Source organism: Budorcas taxicolor, chromosome 2 (assembly GCF_023091745.1).
Source record: "Budorcas taxicolor isolate Tak-1 chromosome 2, Takin1.1, whole genome shotgun sequence".
Lineage (NCBI taxonomy): Eukaryota > Metazoa > Chordata > Mammalia > Artiodactyla > Bovidae > Budorcas > Budorcas taxicolor.
This window is the reverse complement of record NC_068911.1, coordinates 124,486,305-124,513,056: the sequence shown is the minus strand read 5'-3', so window position 1 is coordinate 124,513,056 and position 26,752 is coordinate 124,486,305. Positions and strand designations below refer to the sequence as shown.

The 26,752-nt window shown below is 38.7% G+C and overlaps 1 protein-coding gene across 1 annotated transcript in view; it reads right to left on the bottom strand.

Moving 5' to 3' along the window:
* Positions 1 to 20,463: 20,463 nt before the first annotated feature.
* MYO1B (myosin IB) overlaps positions 20,464 to 26,752 on the bottom strand; it is a 159,286-nt gene continuing 152,997 nt past the window's right edge. Inside the window, exons 29-30 of the mRNA XM_052659196.1 lie at positions 25,328 to 25,455; positions 20,464 to 20,646 (exon numbers count right to left, since the gene is read on the bottom strand). Of these exons, the coding sequence (XP_052515156.1) occupies positions 20,523 to 20,646; positions 25,328 to 25,455 (252 nt within the window). The 3' untranslated portion in view covers positions 20,464 to 20,522. The remainder of the gene's footprint in view (positions 20,647 to 25,327; positions 25,456 to 26,752) is intronic.

Here is a 26,752-nt window from a genome sequence, read left to right as displayed (position 1 = left end):
AATGTACAAAGAATTCCTTTCTACCGTTTGCCTTGATTTCCCTAAATGTTAACATATTTACATATCCAAAGCACAATGATCAAAATCAGGAAACTAACACCAGTATAACTCTATTGTCTAATCTATAGGCCTTAAATCTTTTCAGTTGTTTCACCAGTGTCCTTTCTCTCATTCACTATTCAGTCTAGCATCACAGATGTCTGTCTCTTTAGTCTCCTTTAACTTTGAACAGTTCCTCCACCTCTCCTTATCTTTCATATTTTCCAACAGTATTGGTCAGTTATTCGTAGACTGTCCCCTAGTGTGGATTTATCTGATAAAAAGAGATTTAAGGAATTGGTTCACATGATTATAGAGATTGGCAAGCCCAAAACTGTAGGTTGTGTCAGCAGACTGAAGACCCAAGGAAAAGTTGATGCTACAGTTCAGGTCTAAAGGACAGATGCTTGGGTGAGGTCAGGCTTTCTTTTATTAAAGCCTTCAACTGACTGGATGAAGCTCACCCATATTATGAAGGGCAGTGTGTTTTACTCAAAGTCGACCAATTTAAATGTTAACCTCATCCAAAAACACAGGAACATCTAGAATGATATTTGACCAAATACCTGAGTACCAAGTCCCAGCCTAGTTAACACATAAAATTAACCACCACAGTCACTATAATTCAGTTTGTGTTACTTGCAGCCAAAAGCATTTCTGATACATAGTGCTATTTGAAATCTATGAAAACAACTTAGATAGTCCAAGCATTTCTCATTCTAGTTCACCTCAGTCATAACCACACAAAGTATTTTTCTACTGTCTATATTCACCGTTTATCTCTTAGATTCTCAACCAAGATTTATGCCTCTGAAAATCCTAGCATTCCATTGTATATCAAAGGTCCTAGGAAACACTGATATCTATGTGCTTTTCAACAGAGAATTATTTTTTCAAATTTTTATTCACGTTTGTTATGGTATAGTCCCGTGATCTCTAATACAGTAGCCACATGTGACAAATGAGCATTTGAAATGTGGATGGTTTGAACTGAGATGTGTGATAAGTATAAAACATTAATACACATTGAATTTTTATTTAATTAAAAAATGTAAGATATCTCAATAATTTTTTTTTACATTTATTGCATGTTGAAATGATAAGACTTTGGATCTATAGGGGGTCAAATAAAATATACTAATTATTAAAATTAATTTTGATCTTTTTACTTTTTTAATGTGACTACTAGAAAATTTCAAATTACACATACGAATTGCACTTGTGGCTCACATTATCTTTAAAATGGGTATATACATAGAATTTTCTTAAAAAAATTACAGTCATTTGGTAATTTATCAATATTGCATGTACATTTTACTTGGATTTAAAATTTTTATTCAAAAATATGTTGACTTGTTTTATTATTTTTTTAAAAGGCTAGTCAGAACACTGTTCAGAGTTCAGAAAAACAAAAATTATAATGAAAAATCCTATGTGTAATGAAAGGGTTATAAGAACAGAGAATCAGCACTTTGTGTCCAAAAAGTTTAGCAATTTTCCCAGCTCACTGAATTGTGGGAACTCAGCTTTTCCAGGGAATAAATATGCTATTTTTAACATTTTTATTATACAATTTGTCACAGGCTGTCTCATGAGAGTATCAACAATCAGTTTCAAACAGAATCCAACCACAAACACTTCTCCACATGTGACTTGGAACATCTGTCCTGTTCGAGTCCTGTCCACATCAGGCGAGGGCTGGTCTGCTTTTGATTCTTACTCTCCTAAAATCCTTTGTCCTACTTCCCACACTGAACATGAGGTACGGTGAAAACCATCTTTTAGGGCCAGCCTTCAGGAGGTCTAAGTCCTTGGCTTCCCCTCACTGAAGACTGACACCCTTTCGGATGGAGGCAAGTGCTGAATTCCAGGGATATCACTGACTCAGTGATTTATGTGGCATTTCCCCTACTGATTCCAGATGCAAGCTTTGATCTAGAAGAAAAATCCAACCAGGCACCTCCTAGCTGAAGAGTTCAGCATATCTGCCCTGAGCAGAATGCTTCAAGCAAGAGGTAGAGACTCTCAGGAGACTACATCTTCACATAATGAAGAAAAGGCTCATGACTGGAAAAATAAAAAAAGAATATATGCTCATTCATTCAAGGGCAATGAGGCCATCAAAGACACCAAAAGAGGGTGACCTAGTGGGATGGGGAGAATTATGTAAAGGGAACCCAGGAGTCTTAACTCCCCTTGAAGCAATATCAGTCTTTTTGAAGTTAGACACTCACTAAACAATTCATTGATGATGTTGGCTATCTAAATAACTTCCATGCTAGGTACTTTCCTAAAAGAAAAAAATCTTTAGTGAAGCAAAACTATCCCAATATTATGCTTCCCAAGTGCAGATCTCCCTAACAATTTTTCTTTAAATCAGGGCATACACAGAAAATTCTAGTTCAAGTAAGAGGTCGAGTCTTCAGAATAGCACGCATGCAAATAAATGCTTGTTTGACACTTCAGCTCATCCCAGTGGAACAAGGAGACACATTACACCTGTCACTACTGTGTGGTTCATGTGAGAAAATATATACTTAGGTGTTTTCAGCAATGATAACAAGACTCACAAGAAAGCATTTGCCTTAATAGGAAACAGATCTCATTTTTAAGAAGATTATTATGAAAGTAGCTGAAAATATTCAAGCAGAATTGATAGGAATAAAAATCCACTGTAAGAGTAAATACATTTAAATGAATATATGCCATTCCTTTATTATTTTACATGTTATTAATATTAAATATTAATATACTGTTCCTTTTGCCATGCTTGTAATATGACAATTATGACAGAGAGAAAATGAAAGTTTCAACTTGAGTTAAACTCAACTTAAAATCACTGCTATCATAACTTTTCAATTCAGTCTTTTAACTGCAATGACAATGTTACATGTAGTATATGTATACATTTTGTACATAGGGCACGATTTTTATTTCTGGACTTTTACAAGGAGTATTACTTAGTTTTTAATGTCATTACATTGTCTTCACAGTATTTCTCTCTATGAAGAATGCTTAATGGATGAACAAATCAATGAATTAAAAGGAAGCAATAATGTTGGAAAATAAAGAAAAGAAATTCTGCAAAGTCAACATAGTATTTCCATTGGAAGAATGTTCTCACAATATGCCTTTTAATTTCAATACCTAACGATAATTCATGCAACTTGTGGGAAAGGTGTGCCACCTTATGTAGTTAGTGAATGGTCTTCCACATCAATAGAAGGACAATTTCTGTTGTTTGGTTTTTCCCTTTGGAGGAAGAAAAGTCTAAGTGACAGATAGGCCACAACCTGGGAAGGAGACCCAGCACCAATGCCTACATTGCAGGGCCATGATCACGTTCTTCCTCTTAACAATGATGTTGTTGGAGCAATGACTAGATAAAATATTTACATCTATTTTTAAAAAGCCAGGTCCTTAACACTGAAATGCTTCTTTCAACACTTCACTGGGTTTTGCCCATGTTGAAATCCCCTCTAACCAGGCAGATAGGCTATATTCTTAAAGTTAGGTTCATTGTTAGATACACAAATATCTTTCCTTATAAACATAGTTCTAAGAAATAGCTGGGATCCTACACTCATATACCCAAAGGCTATTTATACTATAAAGTGGTTGAAACATTATGTTTGCAATGATACCTAGTTGAAAATAATACTATATAATATTAATCATTAAGAGAGAAAAATAATGAGGTAAAATAAGAAATATTTTCACTGAAAAGCAGCACTTAAGTTTTAACTAGAAAAAGATACGGAGATAGAATTTTATGTTTACTTCCAGGATTTTAGAGCTTGATCATATATTTTTTTATAATGTCTACTTTCAGTTGCTTAATAATTTGACGCATTTGTTAATTTAATGTAAGCTTGAGGAGTCTAGGGACTTGTCAATTTTGTCATTATATCTGAGCACCTAGGATAGTATCCAACATATAGTAGATGTTCACTGGAGAAGGCAATGGCAACCCACTCCAGTACTGTTGCCTGGAAAATTCCATTGACGGAGGAGACTGGTAGGCTGAAGTCCATGGGGTCGCTAAGAGTAGGGCACGACTGAGCGACTTCACTTTCACTTTTCACTTTGATGCATTGGAGAAGGAAATGGCAACCCACTCCAGTATTCTTGCCTGGAGAATCCCAGGGACAGAGGAGCCTAGTGGGCTGCCATCTATGAGGTTGCACAGAGTCAGACACAACTGAAGTGACTTAGCAGCAGCAGCAGCAGCAGCAGCAGATGCTCACTAAACACTGCATTCTCTCATTAATTCAGCAAATATTTATTGAACATCTGCTATGTGCCTGCCACTATATAGAAACTAGGAATATAATAAAAAGAAGTCAGGAAAAACCAGTCTCCACCTTCATGATGTTATTCTCCTATTGGGAAAAGAGAAACTCACTAACGAATCTTACTAATGAATCTCACTAATGAATGTAAACCTGAGTTCAATCCCTGCGTTGGTAAGATTCTGTGGAGGAGGGCATGGCAATCCACTCCGGTATTCTTGCCTGGAGAATCCCATGGACCGAGGAGCCTGGGGGACTATAGTCCATAGGATTGCAAACAGTCAGACATGACTGAGCGACTAAGCACAGCGAATGTAAACATCCAAAGTTAGCCAAGTGCTCTAAAGGAAAGAGTTACTTTGTCATGATTAGCACACTTTTTTGGTTCAAAACTGCTATGAAGATGAAGAAGAAATCCAATTCTCCTGAGGAAAACTGAAAGGCTAAAGGGCAATAAAAAAGGAGATTATAAAGAGTACGTGCAAGCAGAAAAGAATAAACTTTCCAGAGATGCAGTGAACCAAGCTGAGAGAATGGAAAGACAGAGATGAAACACAGCACCCCGCAGAGAAAATGAGGTGAAACGAGAGAATGTGAGGAGGAGATATCCTCCCCAGAGCACAAAGCGATTCAATCCAGAGTGGGTCAATGGGCGCAGGATGGTGGGGGATGAGGGAGCAGAAATGCCACATCATTCAAAGGACATCATTCAAACACAAGATGTTTCATCCTTAGGAAGTTCCTCGGTTGTCTCTCTGAAAAATTAATTTTATGATTTAGACAAATACGTCTCAATTTAATAAAATTATCTTTATAATTGAGTTCTAGAAGACTAATTGGAAGGAGAGATGTAAGGGTGTAATTGACACTTTATTATCAGAGAGTGTGGTAAGGCATCCAACGTGAATTGCCTCTATACACAGTAATGTTTCTTCCCACTTATTATCCAGCCCTGGTCACTGTGTCTTGCCTGCTCTTCTGTTCAGATAGCTTGGCCATGTCCCTCTCTCCATGGTGTCATCATCGGCTATTTTATGTCTCTCATCTGTTGTCCCCATGAGTCTGTCAGAATGACCCAGAGCCGACACACTAGTCCCCTGCTGCATGAGGGACGGAGCATCTTCCTGATGGCATGAAGGGGACTACATTTTTCCAGTAGAGAAGGAATTAACAGTGGCTTTTAGAGGTTCTGGCATCAGGGTCTTTGCTTGGTGGAATGTGGTGGATACAGTTCATGGATTTCTATTTTGTTCTTTTGCTTTTTCAAAATTTTAACCCAAATGTAATGAACTTTGAGGGATAGGACATGGTGCTTTCAAGGGAGGCAGAAAGATGCAGGATTGTGTTGCAAAATAGTTACAAAACTATCTCCAGCACTTCCTGATTAGATGTATCACAGATAAGGAGGTCTGCCTATTTGCAAGATGAGGTTAAAATTCAAAGAAGCAAGTGCATAATGGAGTTACTTTTTCTTTCTTTCTTTTTTGATGTGTACCCATGTGTATATGGTGGGGTGGGGTGGGGTGGGGGGGCTTCCCTGGTGGCTCAGATGGTAAAGAGTTTACCTGCAATGCAGGAGACCAGGGTTTGATCCCTGGGTTAGGAAGATCTCGTGGAGAAGGGAATGGCAACCCACTCCAGTATTCTTGCTTGGAGAATCCCATGGACAGAAACGTGGAAGGCTACAGTCCATGGGGTCACACAGAGTTGAACACGACTGAGCGACACACACGTGTACATGTATGCACGCACGCTTTCTTCAGAGGGGAGGACTCTGGACACCTTTTGTTTTGGAAAACAATTTAGCCACAAGAGAGACTGGATCATATGGTTTCAAAGAATAACATATGTTTGATGTTACATTTAAAACACGTTTATTTTAAATATCCATCTGTCAGCCACAAGCCCATGGAAATCTTATGACTGCTAAGTCAAGAGAGGCCCCCTATCTAAAATTTAAATGCAAATAAGTCTTCCTGTGTTGAATAAGTACCAGAAAAAGATGGAGAGAGAGTTGATACAGTTAGCTTCTTAGCATCTGGGCCCCCAAGGTTTTCAAGGGGAACGGTAGAAAGCTATTCCCTACAAAACTCAAATGAAGCATAAATTAAACTCTGCAGATGCAATTATTTCTCTTTATGGTCCAAAGCACCAGCTGGGTAGGCTCAAGAGCCATTTGTTGCTCAGGGGGCAGTTTTGCCCGGCTGTCTCTTCTCTGTTTGCTCCCACTCACACCAAGCGCTGAAGGACATGGTTAAGATGCTGAAACCACCGCTCTCATCCTCCTTACTTCAGTAGTTGAAAAAATACTTTAAAAACTATTGCCATTTTTGCTTGTGGGAAACATACCTGATCACATTATTCTAATTTTTTTTTCAGTAACAGAATTATTCTATTCAGCAGCTTAGAAAATAAGACAGGCAACAGAAAAAGTAATATCTTACTTTTTAAAACAGAAAGCAACAACAACAACAAAAAAAAAACCCCAAGTGCTATATAGCAGATACTCTATCAACAAAACAAAATCTGTCTCTAGAGGGATAATACAAACATGGCTTTCTTGGGCATATTCTGAAAAGTTCAGTATTTTTATAAGTTTTATCTCTTATCACTTTACTTTATAAATTTCTGATCACCTGGTTTTGATTTTTCTCTAACTGGAAGTGTAACAAGTCAGTTCCTTTACAAGCAGAGAAGCGCCAGGCTGCCACATTGAACAGTGTGGGTAGCTCTGGGGTTGCTGACTAACTGCCCTGCAGGCAGGGTACCCAGGTAAACACCATAAGTAGGTGAAGAAAAGGAGGGTGCCAAATCTCTGCTTTTTAAGTGAAGACCCAATGCTGCTGTCATGACAGAGGAGACTTCTTCAGAGCTGCTTCAGAGGAGAACCAAGGTAGAGAGTATGGTCACAGTTTTTATACAGGATTCTCTAATCATATTTTCACCTGTAACATAGTTTACTGGGGGGCATTTTAATCTTCATCAATTTAATATCAAATAAAAGTACTCATTTGGGTTACTAATTTGTTAATAGAAAATTGTAAGTAATCTTCTCCAGATACTTTTAGGGTCACTCTCCAATGCCAATAATTTTGGGCTCCTGAGGAGGCTTAGAGATGGAGTAATTGGAGAGATTGAGATAAGTGAGAATAACAGGGCCAAGTGACCACTAGTGAAGGTTTGTCCTTAAAAAAGAATAAACATGAGCCCAGTGTGTGCAATAGAAGCCCTGGGCTGTGTGTTTGTAAACCAGGACTAGAAACTAATGGAGCTGACAGACTCTAGAAGAAGCTTCCAATCTGCTCTCAAAAGCTCTTTCTCAAAGATAAAAGATGTCAGGGCCCCTGGTTCTCAGAAGTATAAATCTGTATGAACACCCATCATTGCTTCATCAGAGGCTACAAACATTGGCTTACTGCAGCCTCATGAAACTCAATCAGTCTCCCTGATCCTTCCTATTAAATAAATGGTGTGTTGCAAGCAGTCACATTGTTCTAGACAACAACAAACACTGAAGTGCCAAGTCTCATGTTGCTGTTCTTCAGTCACTTAGTCATCTCCGACTCTGTGACCCCATGCACTGTAGCCCACCAGGCTGCTCTGTCCGTGGAATTTCCCAGGCAACAATGCTGGAGTGAGTTGCCACTTTCTTCTCCAAGCGATCTGCCAACCCTAGGGATTGAACCCAGGTCTCCTGCTTTGGCAGGAGGATTCTTTACCACTGAGCCACCAGGAAAGCCAGCCAAGTCTCATACAGACTTAATATTACTAATTTAAACAGTCACTATCAGATAAAGTGACAATTTCTCCCTGAGATAAAATACCTAAAGGGTCTATATCTTCTCAGACAGCTGAAGATCTCTGTTTTCTCCTCCTCCCTTTGGGGGAAATCAGAAGGGTCTATTCTTGACTTGTCTGAAACAGCCTTGAATCCAGGAATGGCTCATCTGAATGTCTGAGTTAACATCTGAGCTTGCCTGACATGAAACACTCTTCCCTGGACAGCTAGTCAGCTCTTCTACAAAAGGTAAGCCCAGTGGGACTCAAATAACAATGGACATGGGGAAGATGCAAATATAGTTCTGAAATGGTGTTCATGATACCAGATAGTTGATACTTCTGATAGTAAAGATAAGATTTTTTGGAACATACATCATCTTTTAAAAATTTATTTAACTGAAGGATAATTGCTTTACAGAACTTTGTTTTCTTGTCAAGCGTCAACATGAATCAGCCACAAGGAATGTACACCATCTTAATTAGCTTAGAGGTAAGTCCAAAGAATGAATACCAGAGAAAGACTTACTTAATTGTTCATATAAATGTTACTTTCCTTAAGATTGCAAGAGAGAAAATTTCTTTCTGAAATATTTGCCTGGGAACTGAGAAAGATCCATCTGCTTGTGCCTACTTCTTGCCAGAGGGATGGTCTCAAAGTTATTATATAAAGTTATTGGTGGTGGGGAGAGTGGAGAGATGTAGGAATTATTATAAATAAATATCTTTCAGAAAAGTGGGGTTGAGCATTCACCTGTATAACTTGAATGAGCAAAGAGAAATCTTCATTTAAGCGAACACTCAGAAGAAGGAAATGGCAACCCACTTCAGTGTTCTTGCCTGGAGAATCCCCGGGACAGGGGAGCCTGGTGGGCTGCCATCTATGGGGTCGTACAGAGTCAGACACGACTGAAGTGACTTAGCAGCAGCAACAGCAGGGGGTAGAGGGAGGTGAAGGGACAGAGGGTTAGAAATGGAGAAGTTTTGTTTCTATCTGGTCTATTTATTGAACAATTATTACGTGCTAGGCATTACAGCTTGGGTTTCTACATAGGGTCCATCTCTCCTGCATGTTTTTTTTGTACTGTGGCATCTTCCATTAATATATGCTCAGTCATGTCTGACTCTTTGAGGCCAGACTCTTCTCTCCATGGAATTTTCAGGCAAGGATACTGGAGTGGGTTGCCATTTCCTACTCCAGGGGATCTTCCTGACCCAGAGATTGAACCCACATCTCTTGTGGCTCCTGCATTGACAGGCATATTCTTTACCTCTAGCACCACCTGAGAGGCCCCTTCCACTAATATCCACCACTGTAAATTCATAAATGAAAATTCAGGAGTTTGAGCATCCTTTCCTAATCCAACTAAGGGAGCCTGGGATAGGGAGTGAGAAAACCAGGAGACACGGATTACAGTCTGGTTTTGCCAAAGACCATAAAACCTTGGACCAAATTACTCTGGGCCCTAATTTTTCTTACCTGTAATGTAAGGGAACTGTAAGTTATAGACTGCAATTCTCAAACTATGGAGTTTTGGCAAGGGGTCCATGAGTCTACATGAACTTCTATTTATCGTACCGATGAGAGCAAAAATATGTATTTCCTCTTTACAAATGTGTTGAGATGTTCTATGATTAAGAAAATGCAAACTTACTGAATGAATTCAAAAATTATGTATCTTCCCAGTCAGAAAATGTTAAAAGCATGAGGTCATGCAGGTATTCATGAATAAATTAAGAAGAAGTCCTCATACTAGACAACACTGGGATCCACCCAATTACATGACAGAGAAGATCTCAATATTGTTTCACTGCTATTCTTGAAACTCCGCTGTGAAAGGATTCTCATTTCAGGCTAGAGTTGAAAGTGTTTTCTCTTCACTAACACTTTTAATCCTCAGCATCCACATTCTAAGTCAGAATGGCAACCTGTGAGACACTCTCAATGTACCTACATTTGAAAAGCAGTATCAGGTTTCTACCAAGCAATCAAATGGCGTTTTTGTCTAATGATGTACATTTGGCAAGACTTGTTGAGGTGAAGTCTCAGATAAAGCAAAATGGCCCATTCAGGGATCTGATTTTGGTTTAAAGACATTTTATTACCTTCATGAAAAGAACAGTGATGTAATTATTAAATGATAAGTGACTTGGTTGCATCAGAATAGGACTTGATGGCAAAACTTAAGAATTTAAATCTTTGCACCCAATATAAAGTAGCTCCCATTCCTAGAATGTAGCATGTCTTAGCAGAAAATATAACTGGCCCTTGAACAATGCAGGGATTAGCATCACTGACCCTCTACCCAGTAAAAATTCATGTATCATATAGCTCTCCATATATATTGCTTCTCTATATCTGTGGTTTTAGCACTCAGGGACTCAACCAACTGTGGATTTTGTAGTACTACAGTATTTACTATTGAAAAAAAACTGCATGTAAGTGAACCTGAAATTTACACCCATGTTGTTCAAGGGTCAACTGTAGAACGAAATCCTGAAATGGCTGCCCCAAAGAAAAAGTATTCAGAGATGGGTTTGTTTGGCAGGTACGTTGACAACCATGTGACTAACGATGACTTCTGAGCAATCCAGGATGAGGACAGCCAACCTGTACACCCAAGTGCCCGTTACAAATGGCATCTTTAGAAAGAGATATGATGGTGTGTCTGCATGTACACATATCTGCATGTACACTTGTGAAATAAGTGGTTTCAAACAAACTCTGTGTGTCTGCTGTGGTTTGGGGGCAGTTCAAGACACCACATGGTATCCTCATCTGTGGGGTTTCTTTCTAGTGGAAGGAACAAATCGGTGGGTGTATTTCCTTCCCTTTTTATAATGTTTCTGCGCGAGCTCCCAACTGCTTTTCATTTAATATTACCAGATCCCGTTTCTTTTTCAGATCCAAGTCCAATTTGTGCAAGGAAGTAAAGACAGCTGTTACCAAACTGCCTTGGAGACTAGAAAGACTAGATTCCAACTTCTGACATTTCCTGGATCTCTACCTTAATTTGTCCACAATACACAGACACAAAGCTATGGTAAAGTGAATGTGCTTTCCAACAAAAAGGTGCGTATGAACATCTTTCTTTTTATTTTTGTTTATAGTCACCCAAAACCTACAAAGTAATACTATGGTAAAGTGAATGTGTTTTCCAACAAAAAGATGCCTATGAAAATCTTTCTTATTTTTGTTTATAGTCACCCAAATCTTAACACCATTCAGGTATGACCTAAATCAAATGATTTAGATCAATCAGTGTATAATCAATGACCTTATGATTATACAGTGATAAGTGAGAAATAGATTCAAGGGATTAGATCTGATAGACAGAGTGCCTGAAGAACTATGGACAGAGGTTCATGACATTGTACAGAAGGCAGTGATCAAGACCATCCCTAAGAAAAAGAAATGCAAAAAGGCAAAATGCTTGTCTGAGGAGGCCTTACAAATAGCTGTGAGAAGAAGTAAAAGGCAAAGGAGAAAAGGAAAGATATAAGCATCTGAATGCAGCGTTCCAAAGAATAGCAAGGAGAGATAAGAAAGCCTTTCTCAGTAATCAATGTAAAGAAATAGAGGAAAACAACAGAATGGGAAAGACTAGAGATCTCTTTTAAGAAAATTAGAGATACCACGGGAACATTTCATGCAAAGATGGGCACAATAAAGGGTAGAAATATTATGGACCTAACATAAGTGGAAGATACTAAGAAGTGGCAAGAATACACAGAACTATACGAAAAATATCTTCATGACCCAGATAATCACGATGGTGTGATCACTCACCTAGAGCCAGACACCCTGGAATGTGAAGTCAAGTGGGCTTTAGTAAGCATCACCAAGAACAAAGCTAGTGGAGGTGATGGAATTCCAGTTGAGCTATTTCAAACCCTAAAAGATGATGCTGTGAAAGTGCTGTTGCTCAATATGCCAAAAATTTGGAAAACTAGCAGTGGCCACAGGACTGGAAAAGGTCAGTTTTCATTCCAATCCCTAAGAAGGGCAATGCCAAAGAATGCTCAAACTACCGCACAATTGCACTCATCTCACATGCTAGTAAAGTAATGCTCAAACTTCTCCAAGCCAGGCTTCAGCAATACGTGAACCATGAACTTCCAGATGTTCAAGCTGGTGTTAGAAGAGGCAGAGGAACCAGAGATCAAATTGCCAACATCCACTGGATCATCAAAAAAGCAAGAGAGTTCCAGAAAAACATCTATTTCTGCTTTATTGACTATGCCAAAGCCTTTGACTGTGGGGATCACAATACACTGTGGAAAATTCTGAAAGAGATGAGAATACCAGACCACCTGACCTGCCTCTTGAGAAACCTGTATGCAGGTCAGGAAGCAACAGTTAGAACTGGACATGGAACAACAGACTGGTTCCAAATCAGGAAAGGAGTACGTCAAGGCTATATATTGTTGCCCTGCTTATAGAACTTATATGCAGAGTATATCATGAGAAATGCAGGCCTGGATGAAGCACAAGCTGGAATCAAGATTGCCAGGAAAAAGATTCTAATTCATTGGAAGGACTGATGCTGAAGCTGAAACTCCAATACTTTGGCCACCTGATGCGAAGAACTGACTCATTTGAAAAGACTCTGATGCTGGGAAAGATTGAGGGCAGGAGAAGGGTACAACAGAGGATGAGATGGTTGGATGGCATCACCAACTCAATGGACATGAGGTTGAGTAAACTCTGGGAATTGGTGATGGACAGGGAGGCCTGGTGTGCTATAGTGCATGGGGTTGCAAAGAGTTGGACACGACTGAGCAACTGAACTGTATTGAAATCCTACAAATATTCAAGACAGAAATGAGTTTTCTCTCCTTCTGAGTAAATGTTATACCTGGGCAGCGTTAAACTTGTCAAGCCCTTTTTGAACTTGAATCTCAAAAATGCCAGCTTAGACATCTGAATAGAAACTTACTGATTTTCCCCCATGAGGAAGTATGTGTAAATCACTCAGTCATCTCTGACTCTCTGACCTCATGGGCTGTAGCCCACCAGGCTCCTCTGTCCATGGAATTCTCCAGGTAAGAACACTGGAGTGGGTAGCCATTCCCCTCTCCAAGGGATCTTCCCAGCCCAGGGACTGAACCCATCTCCAGCATTGCAGGTGGATTCTTTACGGTCTGAGCCACCAGGAGAAAGTTATTAGGTAGTTTCAATGGAGTAAAATGGTGCTGTTTCCTATCTAATAGATACAGCTCCATCTTCTATGAGCTTCTATTCTAAAAGCTGTTTTCAAACTTTAGGAAATTCATTTCAGGTCATTTTTAGGGGCTATAACAAGCAGAACGAGTCTTTATGATTACTCTGCTTCAGTATAAGTTAGAATACATTCTATGAGACAACAGAATGGCAATATTATCATACACATTATGTTACTGAATAAACAATGAAGATGATCTTGTAGCTGAAGGACTACTTTCAGGTTTCTAAATCGAAGTTTTATTTTCTGCTGCGCAGGCCTCAACAAATCCACCCCTCTCCTTTCTGTGTATAAGCTAAGACCCATGTAAACTTCTTCTTTGATTTATAGACATGCATACCTTTCTGGGAAATGATTATTACTACTGCATATAAAATTAACAATAAACATGTTTTTCTATGTTTATAATTTGCCCCTCATAAAAAAAGAAGGGGGTGGTGAATGCATATGCCTTTACTGTTCCTCTCTGTCAATTAAAATCTCTGTCAGGAAAGCTGAGTTTGCAGAAATCATTTTAGAGAAGGCAATTTTGAATTTAACTAGCATAGAACTGCACACAAGAGAATGGAATGGCTGATTACCTGGAAATGATTCACAAAAAATATTTTAATTAAAAAACGTGTTTGAGTACCACAGAATTCAATGATGTGAATTCCACTTGCAGTACCTCACAGCCTCACCTACAAATTATTATCACTGCACAAGGTAAGTCATCGTAAAAGATGGTAAAAGTATTGTAGATGACTATTAAAGAACCACCTCAGAGGTCTCTCATGATTTACCACAAAAGAACTGAGCGCAATGATGGCTCAATGGGTAAAGAATCTGCCTGTAATACAGGAGACATGGGTTTGATTCCTGAATCTGGAAGATTTCCTGGAGGAAGGCATGGTGACCCACTCCAGTATTTTTGCCTGGAAATCCCACGAACAGAAGAGCCTGGGGGCTACAGTCCATGGAGTCGCAAAGAGTTGGACATGATTGAGCGACTAAGCACAGCACAGGAAAGAACTGGATTGAAGAAGGAAACACCTAAAAATATTCAAACACACTTTTTATGAAGACTGCTTGGAAAACTGTAAATGGAGATAATTAGGGATATGGATAGGAGCCACTGAGTTAATGGAAAACCAAAATATCATATAAAATTAGAAGCTGCTAATTTACTTCAAGGAAACCTTGAATCTTTTCTGCATATGATCCCATTAGAAACTCCCATGCCTGATCCTTGTGGCTAGAGAAAGGCTATTTAAGTTCACATTTTTAGAAATCCAACTGTCACTACTTAAAGTACCTGAAAATTTATTAGTCTTAATGCTTTCCCCTTTCTACCACAAGAGTGTATGACCTCTAAGAGTCATGAATTTCACTTCTAAATGACTATGCCAACATGTTGCAAAGCTACAAACTAATATTAGTTAGTACTAACACAAAGATACATAATCAATGTAATAAAGAATCAAACAGTACAGTGGGGCAAGGATGGCCTTTTCAATAAAAGGTGCCAGGTTCACTGCATATCAATGTGGAAAAAAATGAATCTTGACTCCCTACCTTACACCATTCAAAAACAAAAGCAAACAAACAAAAACTCCTATAGACTAAAGAGCTAAATGGGAAAGACAAAATAAAGATTTTAATGGAAATCACAGGCAAATATAATCATAGACTTGGGTTAACAAGCATTTCATAAATAGAAAACTGAAAGTATTAACCATAAAGGAAAGAATCGGCGAAATATACTATGCTAAAAGGGAATATCTAGTCATCAGAAGGCACTGGTAAGCAAGTAAAAAGGAGACCAGACTGTGAGACAATACAGACCACATACACACCCTATAAAGGTCTCATATACAAAACAACTGCAAGTCAAAGACAGAGAATTTGAACAGAAAAAAATGTCAAAATACTTGAATAGGCACTTCACAAAAGATGATAAGCAAATGGACAATATTGAAAAGGTGTTTGGGTTCATTAGTCACCAGGAAAATTTGAATTAAAGATCCATCAGAAGGATCAAAGTAAAAATGACGGCCAACACCCGGTATGGCAAGGATGTGGTGCAACCATGACCTCGTGCGCTACTGGGGAGAGTGTAAACTGGTGCCGATTCTTTGTAAGACAGTTTGACGGAATCTACTAAAGCTGGACACATGCTTACCTGTGAACCAGCAGCTCTATTCCTAGGTATATAACCAGCAGAAATGTATACAGATATTCACCAAAAGATGTTCATAGGAATGTTTGCAGCAGCACTGAGCGTAACAGCCAAATGCCCATCACAGCAGCATGGATTACAAAAGTGCTGTCTACTCACATGATGAAGTATCATACAGCCAGGAGAACAAACTTTAGCTATATTCAATAGTATAAATGAATCCCACAATTATACCTTCCCCAACTTACGACAGGATTACATTCCTGATAAACCCCATTATAAGCTGAAAATTCCATAAACCAAAGATGCATTTAATACACCTAAACACCAAACAGGGTAGCTTAGCCTAGCCCACCTGAAACATGCTCAGAACATGTACATTAACCTACAGTTGGGCAAAGTCATTTAAAACAAAGCCTGTTTTATAATAAAGTGCTGAACGTCCCATGTGATTTACTGAATACTACACTGAAAGTGAAAAACAGAAAGTTGTCTGGGCACAGAATGGTCATAGGTGTATCAGCTGTTTCCCCTTGTGATCTCGGTGTTGACCAGGAGCTGCTGCCACTGCCCAGAATCACAGGAGCATCTCAGGCCCAGGAAGAGATCAAAATCCAAAATTCGAAGTCGTTTGAATGAAAGAGGCCAGAAAGAAGAGAATATACTGGATGATTCTACTTATAGGAAGCAAAAAAAAAGGTCTAAATTAAAACATAATACTAGGCAACAAAAACAAAGTTACTTTTACATGGGATCATGACTGGGATGCAGGAAGTTTCTGGGTGCTATCTTTGGGGTGCTTTTTTCTTGGGTGCTACTTACATGGATGTGTTCACTTGGTAAAAAATTCTTGGAAAGGTCCATTTCTGGTTTGTATATATTTCTGATGTGCTTATCATTAAAAAAATATTTTTAAAGAGAATATGCCAGATCCATTAATTGGTGTGAAAAAGTAAGGAAGTAAAAAAAAAAAGTTGGAGTGAAATGACTTAAGAGAATATTCTTAAAAGTCCTCACCACAAGAATTGAGAGGTGATGAATGTTAACTAAATTTATTGTGATAATTTCACAATAACACATAGAGCAAATCATTATGTTGTATACCTAAAACTACCTGGAGGAGGAAATGGCAACTCACTCCAGTATCCTTGCCTGGAGAACCCCATGGACAGAGGAGCCTGGTGGGCTCTATAGTCCACGGGATTGCAAAAAGTCAGATGCGACTGAGCATGAACACACACCTAAAACTAAGTGTGTGTTAGTTAAAAAAAAACAAAAAAACAAAACTTTAAAAAACTAAGTGCAATGAAAAGGTAACTGGCTGATCTATTTCTTTTCTCAGTACTGCCAGGCGTTTTGGTGAATACGGAATTAAATTCTGTTCCAGTTGTCTCCTTAAACACTGAGAAGCTGAAACTGTTTTCCTTACAAAGTTAGAATTTTGTTGAATTTTATGAAATTGAGCAGTGGGATCTGGCCACCATGCCAGCCAAAAAAAAAAAAAAAAGTTAATGAGGAAGAGATTATGGTTTATGCTCTACTGTGATTAACTACAGATTTTGAAAATGATCTTCAAACCTAAGAGAACAAAGCGAACAACTTCAAGATTTGGAAGAAAACAACTGAAAAAGAATGAATTTTCTACCAAGTGGCTATTGGAATACAGGCTGATGAGACTATAAAGTGTCAGCTCATCAAGACTGAGGCTTCCTATGGTTCAGCTAGGCAAACCCTGAGAACGAAAGCACACAGAATGGAATTGTTAACATGAGATCCAAAGAAAGAGCCCCTCCAATAATAATATAATGCCTCAATGTTAAATCTTCAAATGGAAAATGAAAACTCACAGCTGCTTTTCTCACCAGGTAGAAAGAAGAGCAGACTACTGCCCTTCCTTTTCATGAATTTGAGTACTGCTGTATTAATGGAAAAACAATGCCCAGTTTAAAAACAAATCCTACTACAATGCCTTTTGGCAAAAGAATAGACCATTATGGAATTTACCAGCAACTTAGACCATTTCAAAAAGTGCTTGCTATTTGAACATCTTAGGGCCTAAACTACCTTACCTAATACATGAAAAATAGCATATAAAGAGAGAAAAAAAAAAAAAAAAACAAACCAACCCAAATGCTGTTTTCTATTATATGTAGCTTCAAAGAATTTTAAACCATGCTGTAATTATCATAATTATACTCAGTTACATGAACTTGAGAGTTCTCACTCAGCATATTACTTGAAATGCCATGATAATAAAACCATTTATTCTCTTAGATTTCAGCCAAACCTTCCATTCTAAGGATGTGCCCAGTTCTCAGAACCCTTGGCCCTGGTACATTGCCATTACAGACAGGCCCTGTATCACCTGGAGTACAAGCAAAGGCACTCAAACTGCAGCTGAAGGTCTTCCATTTGAGTATTGGGTCCAAGTTATTATTCCGAGTATGAAATCACAAAGCTGTATCCAGCCTTTAAGTTGGTAACTTCCCCAAGTTCCTTTCTTGCCTTGTGGTAGATGGATGTCAAAGTCAAGGCTAACTGCGTCAACAATGAGATAACTTGGCAATATCATGGTCTGATGTTTGGTCCTCACTGCCTGGTTACTTTTTTCAAGCACAGCATCTACAAGACACTCCATGGGCCAGGCAACCAAGTGGTGGTTGGGAATAAGTTAGGGCTGTGTTACTAGGGTACACAGGAAATCTGGAGTGCCATCAGTACTTTAATTCTCCACTGCAGGACAGTGACAGAAATTCAAAGACACACAAATAGTGGATGCTCACCTGCTACAGTAGGTAACAGTACAGCTTATCATAATCTCTAGTTAGGTGGGACGTGGGTGAGCAGCACAGTTTGGTCTGGCCAACAACGTTGTGCCCTGAAAGCTTCCATTCAGGAAACAACCTAACGATGATCAGCAGGGGACGGTATAAATAAAGTATAGTGCATCCATACAACTGAAGACGATATGGTACAAAGAATGAAGAATGAAAAAGGCAAAGTAAAGAACAATATCTATAACATAGTAGCTTTTGTCTACTAAAGCAGGAGGAAGGTAAGAATCTCTATTTTTATTTCCTCTTGTAAGCATATGCATAAACTAAAAGAAAGACTGGGAAAGACTGAAGGCAAAAGGAGACGGGGGGAGCAAAGGATGAGAGACAGATAGCATTACCGACTCAATGGACATCAATCTGAGCAAACTCCGGGAGAGAGTGGAGGACAGAGGAGCCTGGTGTGCAGCAGTCCATGGGGTTGCAAAGAGCTGGACACAACTTAGCAACTTAACAACAAAGTAAAGCAAAGCCAACTGAAAACAATAGTTAATTTTTCAGGAAGGCAAAGGAATTGAGCAAATGGGCGACTGATGGGATGGAAAATCTGTGTTATATGTCTTTTCATACTTCTTTTTATGTCAAACAACGGGAATGCATTACATATTTTTTAAAGTATAAAAAAAAACCCCACCTCTCAGTTCCAAATTTCTACTCACCTATTTCAGGAATCATCAATCTACCACTTTAGATACATGTTGGAAAAGACTAAAAGAAAGCAATTATATCTTCTACTTGAACCAATAAGCACAAAGGCTTTTGAGGATTTTTTTACAGGAACAACTTTTTTAAGTACAAAAGTTAAAAGAAAATCCCCAGAAAAATAGTTTAAATGACTGTTTCTGGTTTATAAAAGGTAAGTGAAATTCAATTACACAGAGAACATGTAATGTTTGGATTGTAAAGCCTTTCCGTGCGATAATACATTGACACATAACTTAAGAAAATAGCTTGAAATACAAAAATACAGTTGTGATCCAGGAAATGGCACCAAATTAGAACAGTTTTATTATTTAACATACCAATGTATATACATTATCCTCCCAAATAAGAAACAATTTTGATTCCAAAGTTTAAAATGTGATTTCCAAAATGAATCCTAACCATAAATTTTGGGGTAAAAATAGTCCTGCAAATTAACACACATCATTTTGATCCTTGACTAAAATATGCACCCTGTACTAATCACCTCTCCATACAAAATGTATATTATAAATAAAACTTTCAAAACAGATCTCAGATGTTTACTGTACATCATAGAGAATGCTTACCACCATCTGAAAGGCTTTAAGCCCTTGCCTTTATTAGATGTTTAAAACAGATACTCAAATCTGGATGAAAACAATACTCTGCAGGTATTAGCATATCTAGGATCATATATGATGCTTATCAGAAACAGGAATATATAACCTTGCTGGACTGCTTCTGTTACTTTTTCTAAAATAAGAATTACTCTTTCCTACTGTTTTAAAAGCAATGATAAGAGATGTGAACAAATTAAAAGTCCTGTTCAAATGTCAGTTTTCTCTTTTCAAACAGAAACCACATGTAGAGGCGTTTTTACCCAGTCATATATTTCTACTTCCTAGGACCAGCCCTTCTTGAAGTATATATTGTTAAAGACCATCCTACAGGGTTCCTAATGAATGCTGTCCATTATCACCAGTAACTGTTCTTGTCTCAGCATTTTCAAACTCTCTTAGCTCTGGTAAAGCCAGCACAAACCAGCCAGAATACAATGGCCTTAAGGGGAAAAAAAAGGGGGGGCCCTACTAATAAGTTTTTGTATCGCCTAGTACAGTGCCTAGCACAGAGTAGGCATTCAATAAATAGGTGACGACGAATGGATGCACTATCTTTTGAGACTGTTTCCTACACTTCGATGTATTAATGATTTATGAGTAATATGTTGCATTAGGGCACACAAATCTAACATGATGACTAAACAAAGAACACACATGACATGGCATAGATACTGTTAGCTTCTACAATTCTGTCCCAGGGCAGAATGTGTACTTTAAGGGTTAAACTACTCCAATAATAAAAATTGATTAGTCAAATATTTTTATTTTGCCAAGGGACTCTAACAGTATTAACCTTTGGCAATTCCCCAACATAGAATGAACTCCAAACAAAACAAAACCAAATTGCACTGTTACAAAGAAACGAGTCCATGGAAGCAGAGACGACGCGCCAGTTAAGGGACAGCAACTTCAAGGAGGCGGTTGTTTTTTCGCTTGCATGTTGGGACACTCCCGTTTTTCTGGTTGCCCTGAATAAACTTCACGCACACTTTGTCTTGCCTGAACTGCACCAGGAACCTAGGAGGAAAGAATAAGACAAACTAAAGAAAAGTACACACAGAACAGCTGATGATCACATGAACACTAGCCTTTGTTTTTTAATGGATATTTACCTTGACAAGTATGCCCCTTTCCATCAGCCCTTCTAGCCAGAGGATTATACCACCAGGTATTACATTGCCTTTTGCTTCCAACGGCCACCATTTAGCCCTAAGTAAACTCAAGCTCATTAGCTCATCCTATTCCTATACAGTAAGAAGGACTATGAATAATTATTTCCACATTTGAAATATTAATAGACAAACATGCTATTTTCTCCATTTTTCTCCACTTCTGCATAGCAAAAATAGTAAAATTATCAACAAATTGAGAAAATGAAATACAGAAATACAGAGAACAGGTCCAGAGACATTCCAGACTATGGTTTCTAAATATTGGATATTTACACACTTCCTATACTACTTTTTTTATATCTATACATTAAATAACTGTTTTAAAATAGCTATGACCTACAGAATAAAAATGATGAAATCATAAGTCTTATCTGCCAGTTATTATTTTTAATATCCATTTAAACATATGTATACACACACAGGTATGTCATCATAAAAATTTAAAAATCTATCATGTACACCTAAAGACATCTCTTATGGTACAAGCGGTACAAGCAGTACACTGCGGGAAACGGTATTTTAGTTCAAATCTTTCCTTTCACAGACCAAGAGCAGTCAAGCGTTTGCCCACAAGACTATTTGTCACAGCTTCCTACGACAGACATGTGACTGGCCTCCCCTGGGCTGGGTGCTGTGAAGAACAGGCACTGCATGTATGAAAGGAGGTCTCTGAGGCATCACTGGGAGGCATACGGGCAGCATGGCTGTACTGGAACCCCGGCTTTCCCAGCTCTTTTCTCTCTACCATCAGAATCCGTATAGCATTACCACGTTTTCAGTGTGTTTCTCAGGGAACTGTTTCTGAGTTACTGGTGTATAATTAAATGAGTCAGTCTAAAAAGCATGTGGCAGGTCACATGTTCACTGGCACCCACGATAGCTCTGCTCTGTACATGTCAGTCTCTGCTTCAAGGTCTAAAGAGCCCATGTTTCGCAAACATGCCCTGGAGTGAAACGTGACACATAAGCTTGTACTCATCGGTGGTACATCTGAGCTTTAGATGGGCTGTTTCTTTTCAACTTGAAAGCACTAAAAAGCAGCTCTAGTTCCAAATTCGGCTGCGATCTCTCTCTAGCATGCATACTTAAATCTATGTGCCTCAGAGGAAAAGCAAAATCTTTCAAGTTTAACACAAATATATACATTTAAAAGATCAAATATATTTACATTTTAATTTTTAAAGACAATCTGTAGTGTAATAAACGTAGAGGGAAGTTCTTTTCCCAATAACTTAAGCATATACCAACTGTCTCCATGTCCTCAATTCATGCCCATGATTCACTCCAGAAATAACAGTAGCTAAACCTTACTGAGTGTTTACCACGCACCACACTGTTCTCAGTACGTTACACATATTAACTCAACTTTAAAACAGTCCTATGAGGTAAGTATACTATTATCTCTCTTTCACAGAAGAGAAAACTGAAGCTTAGCCCACAGTGAGGACATACCATCCTCCAGCAAACAATCATGTCAGATGCATGATTTCACAGCATCCAAACCACTTAGAATGTCACAGCAAACTGAGTACAGGTTAGTTGTTTGTATTTAAAATATTCAGAAAAACAACTGTATAACTTAAAGGATACACGTATATGTATTACATGTATGTATGCATATATACATATATTTAAAGTATTTGATAGAAAAAATTCACTTTAGTTTTCAATACTACAGATCCATTTTTAGAAGAACTATAGATCTTGTTTAATGTTATCCTTAAAATGTAATCTATTTACAGATTGAATAGTTTGGGAATTTAAGGACTGGGGATCACAAGGCAGTCGAGTCTCTCAATGAATTCAATTCTCATGTCGACATGTGCTGGTTAAAACTGCTCTAAGGAAAAAAACAAAAACAAAAACAAAAACAAAACTGCTCTAAGGAGGAAGCAGGCCTTTGGCTTTCCTCCTGTAAGCTGACATCCAGTTTATCTACAATGATTATGGAGATTGGGTTTGTTAGAATACCTACTTCTATTTCTAAAAAGGATGCACTGAGGGAGGTTTTGGTCACTGAAATGCATGCTGTTTATAACACTGGTCTGTATAGTCCACAAAAAGACATCATGGGCATGCTTGTCCATGACTCTGTAAAATTTTGTTTAAATTTAAAATGCTCACCAAAAAAGTATATAATCCCTGCTTAAGGGCTCCCAGAGGTTATGAAGCAAAGGCTACATGGGAGCCTTGTTCTGCCACGTGGACTCCTGTGCTGCAGAGGGAGGGACTGTGGGGCCATGCAAGGCGCCATCAGCTATTTTCTTTGTATGAGACCAACCAATAATTAGGAATAGGAGAAGGAAAGGTGTTCTGGTCTAGTTTATAATGCTACTAAATGTTTGTTTTCTTCACATGGACACACTGAATCTTCGCTCAGACAAGCATGTTTATTGAAAACTTACACACTTTAGAACATCACCCCCACCCCTTCTGTGACAAGCAGGGTCCCTTTCAGCTGGAAGTCGTGTTCTGAGATCGAATGCCTCAAAGACAAACTGTGAGAGCTGCTGATGGGGTTCTGTGAGAGCTGCTGATGGGGTTCTGTGGTTGACACAGCACACTGCACCCCCACAGGGCGCCTCAGGAGAGTCACCATGTACAACAAGACTGCAGAAGCTCTACGAAGTGCTGTAGTGAGGGACAGCTCCTCTCTTCACAACACATCACTACTAACATCCTGCCAAGGCAGTGTTCTCATAAATGCCAGTCTGGGAAGTGCTAAAAGCAGCAATCCTTAGTGGCCTGGATGTTGGTGTAGTTTTCTCTGTAAAGATGGCCCTATTAACATAGTAAACCACATGTGAAGCTGCTTCATCCATATAAGAAGCGTCTGCATCTGAACACAAAGAATCTTTCCAGGAGGTGTGAGAAGACCAGTCCCACTAGAACAGGAGCCCAGCTTCCTGAGTTATGAAATATTTCAAGTAAGAATTTAAAGATCTAACAACCCTAACAGGTGAACATTTTAACTGATGAGAACCCAACTGGTCCATATCTTTTCTCCTAAGTCTTTGTTTTATGAGAAAGGACTTGATAACAAGGGAAGTTATTTTGTTTAAATTGCAATTTCCAATATAGGGTATACATGAAAGTCAATTACCACCCCTCACCCTCTATTCCCATCTAAACACCATTCCTAGTGTACGACGAGAACAGACGGTGAACTTGAGGTTCTGTCAAACCTAGTATATCAAGGAGAGCTGGTGTGGCTTACAAAGGGACAGGAACGGATATGAACTTACTTTAGAGAAACTTTTAAAAAGCGTTGAAATAAAATAGGCAGGGAAAATCTTAATTAGAAAATAAAATCATTTCCTATGCAATATGGTGATGTAAATTTTACTCCATGTCCAAGAAAGTATATATACAGACAGTAAACAATCTATTGAAAAGTAATCAATTAAGTATCAATCCACATAGTAACTAAAATTCATTCCAGTGATCTCATACTGACAGATTTAATAAACAGAGGGATGCTCCAACCTGTATGCAAATAACAGGTCTCTAGAATTAGAGCCCTACTGCGAAGCAAAAAAAGCAGATTTCAGATTCACAGCAGTCTTAACACTAGTGAACCCCAGTCAACCCAGAATGCTTATTCCATAACTCTACTTTGTATGTAAAAAAAAGGTATATCAAAAATACCTAACACATTCCCAAATGGCACTCTTGACTTCCCCCACCCCCAAACCCCTCATTCTTCAATGTCAACTACTGCAGTAAATGGTACCATTTGGGCTCATGCCCGAAACCTAACACCCAATCTGTTAATAAGTTCTCTTGTTTTCCTTCAAATTACATTCAGAACCTGACTACTTCTCACAGCCTCCCACTCACACCCCTGCCTAAGCCTCGTCATCCTTACCCGACAGCTCGGAGAAGCTCCTACTTCCTCTGCTTTCACTCTTGCCTCCCTACAGTTATTCTCCACACCGCAGGCAGAAAGATCTTCGAGAATCATAAATCTAATCATGTCACACTCTTGCTCAAAATCTATAGTGGCTTTCCATCATCCTCAGTAAAATCTCAACTCTAGGCTCTACACAGGCCCTGCCTCTTGCTCCAGGGTCCTCCCCCACTCCCTATTTTGCTCTAACAATGTCCACTCCTGCTTCAGGGCCTCTGCACCCGCTGCCTCTCCTGGAAGGCATCTCCCTGGATTCCAGTTTCAATTCAAATGTCACCGCATCAAAGCGGCCTCCCTGGTCTACTATCAAAAATAACACTTTCTGACCTTTACTCTGCTTTTTCTTTCCTCTGCCAGCATTTACGACTAACCAAAGTCATGCCACCTATTTATTATTTCATCTGTGCATATCTGTGTCCTCTATTAGGATGTCAGGCATGTGACCGTGGATACTTGGTCAGGGTCACTCACTGCCCATCCGTCACCTAGAACACATGTCGAACACATACTCGGTCCTCAATAAGTAGTAGCTGTCAAAATGAATGAGACCAGGTCCCTCAACTAAAGCAATAAAGCTGACACGGAAAAGACATATTCAAAAAATTCATAAACATACTCATCAGAAATTTCAATATTGAGCTTCTGTTTGGTTTGGCTGAGAGTCGTCCGATAGAGCTTGGTGGCCATTTCAATCAGGTGATCACTGCTGAAGAGAAAGTCTCCCTTACTAGCTGCTTCACAGCCCTGAAAGAACAAACCAAGAGTCAGGCTAATTGTAATTAAAGACAGCTCGGGAGGTTATGTGTTTACAGGTTTGGCTGAAACCACATTCACAATCTCTTTAAAACATCAGCTACTGGTGTCAAGTCTTCCGAATCAACAGTGATGACAAGAGCAGTCATCGTTTCTTCCAACTTGCTCAGAGCACTTTAGTAAGGTCACCTAAGCCCTTGTCCCCCCGAGCTGGTCGATGGACCAGAAGTACCACCAGCACCACCTAGGAGCTTGTTGGAAAAGCATATGCTGAGTCAGGCCTGACCACAGGCTTACGGCAGATGCTCCCACAGCGAGGCCCATGTGTGATCTGTTTGCTTGCAGGTTGGAGAAGCACTCACTGGCCTAACCTACAACTTATCCTGAAAGCGCTGTTCTAAAAGCTCCTCCATGATTTGGTTAAAAAAATAAGAATAGCAGCAACAACACTTGCAACAAATATTCTAGGGCAGTGTCCCAACCTCAGCTGCACAAGGGACTCACCTGGGGAGTTTTCAGAAAATAGGGTGCTTGTGCCCCATTCCAAGAAACTCTAATTTGGTTGGACTGGTGAAATGGCCTATGCACCAGCATATTTTAATATATAATCGAGGCTCATAATCAGCAATGAAATAATATGCTCCCTTAGGTTAAAATCCACAGTGGGGAAAACAGGCTAAACAAAACTTATGGGATTTTTTTAAAGTTCAAAATCAGTTAGATAGACTACTATCTATTAGTTAAGTATATGTCTCTATATATGTTAATATTTACTGACATCTGTTTATTCAGTGACTATTATGTGACATGTACTATGCTAAGCACTTTACATAGTTCCATTCAACCCTTATAACAACACTATTAAGTAGGTACTAATATTTTTCGTAAGAGAAGAAAAATTAGGTAGGCATATTAAAGTTTAAATACCTTGGCCAAAGTCACTATAAAGTTAATGGTACCAATGCCAGAGTCTACACTTTAACTGCCCAATTCAAGCCAGGTGGTCCTGGTTAAGCTGACATCAAAAAATCTTCAGGTCAAAATTATTATGCAGTTGTTTTACTATAGCTGCATCCTTTAATTAGAAAATCCCCAAATTGAGTATGGACAAGAAGACATTTACCAATTTAGGAGATACAAGAAATAATAGAAGGAAGCATAATTTTAAATGTCTTGATATTTCTAGGCATTAGTCTCAAAATAATGCACATAACACTGGGTATAAACAAAAAGCTACTCAATGAAATGAGAATTCAAGTGAACAAGTCAATAAAAGTCATTAATCTTA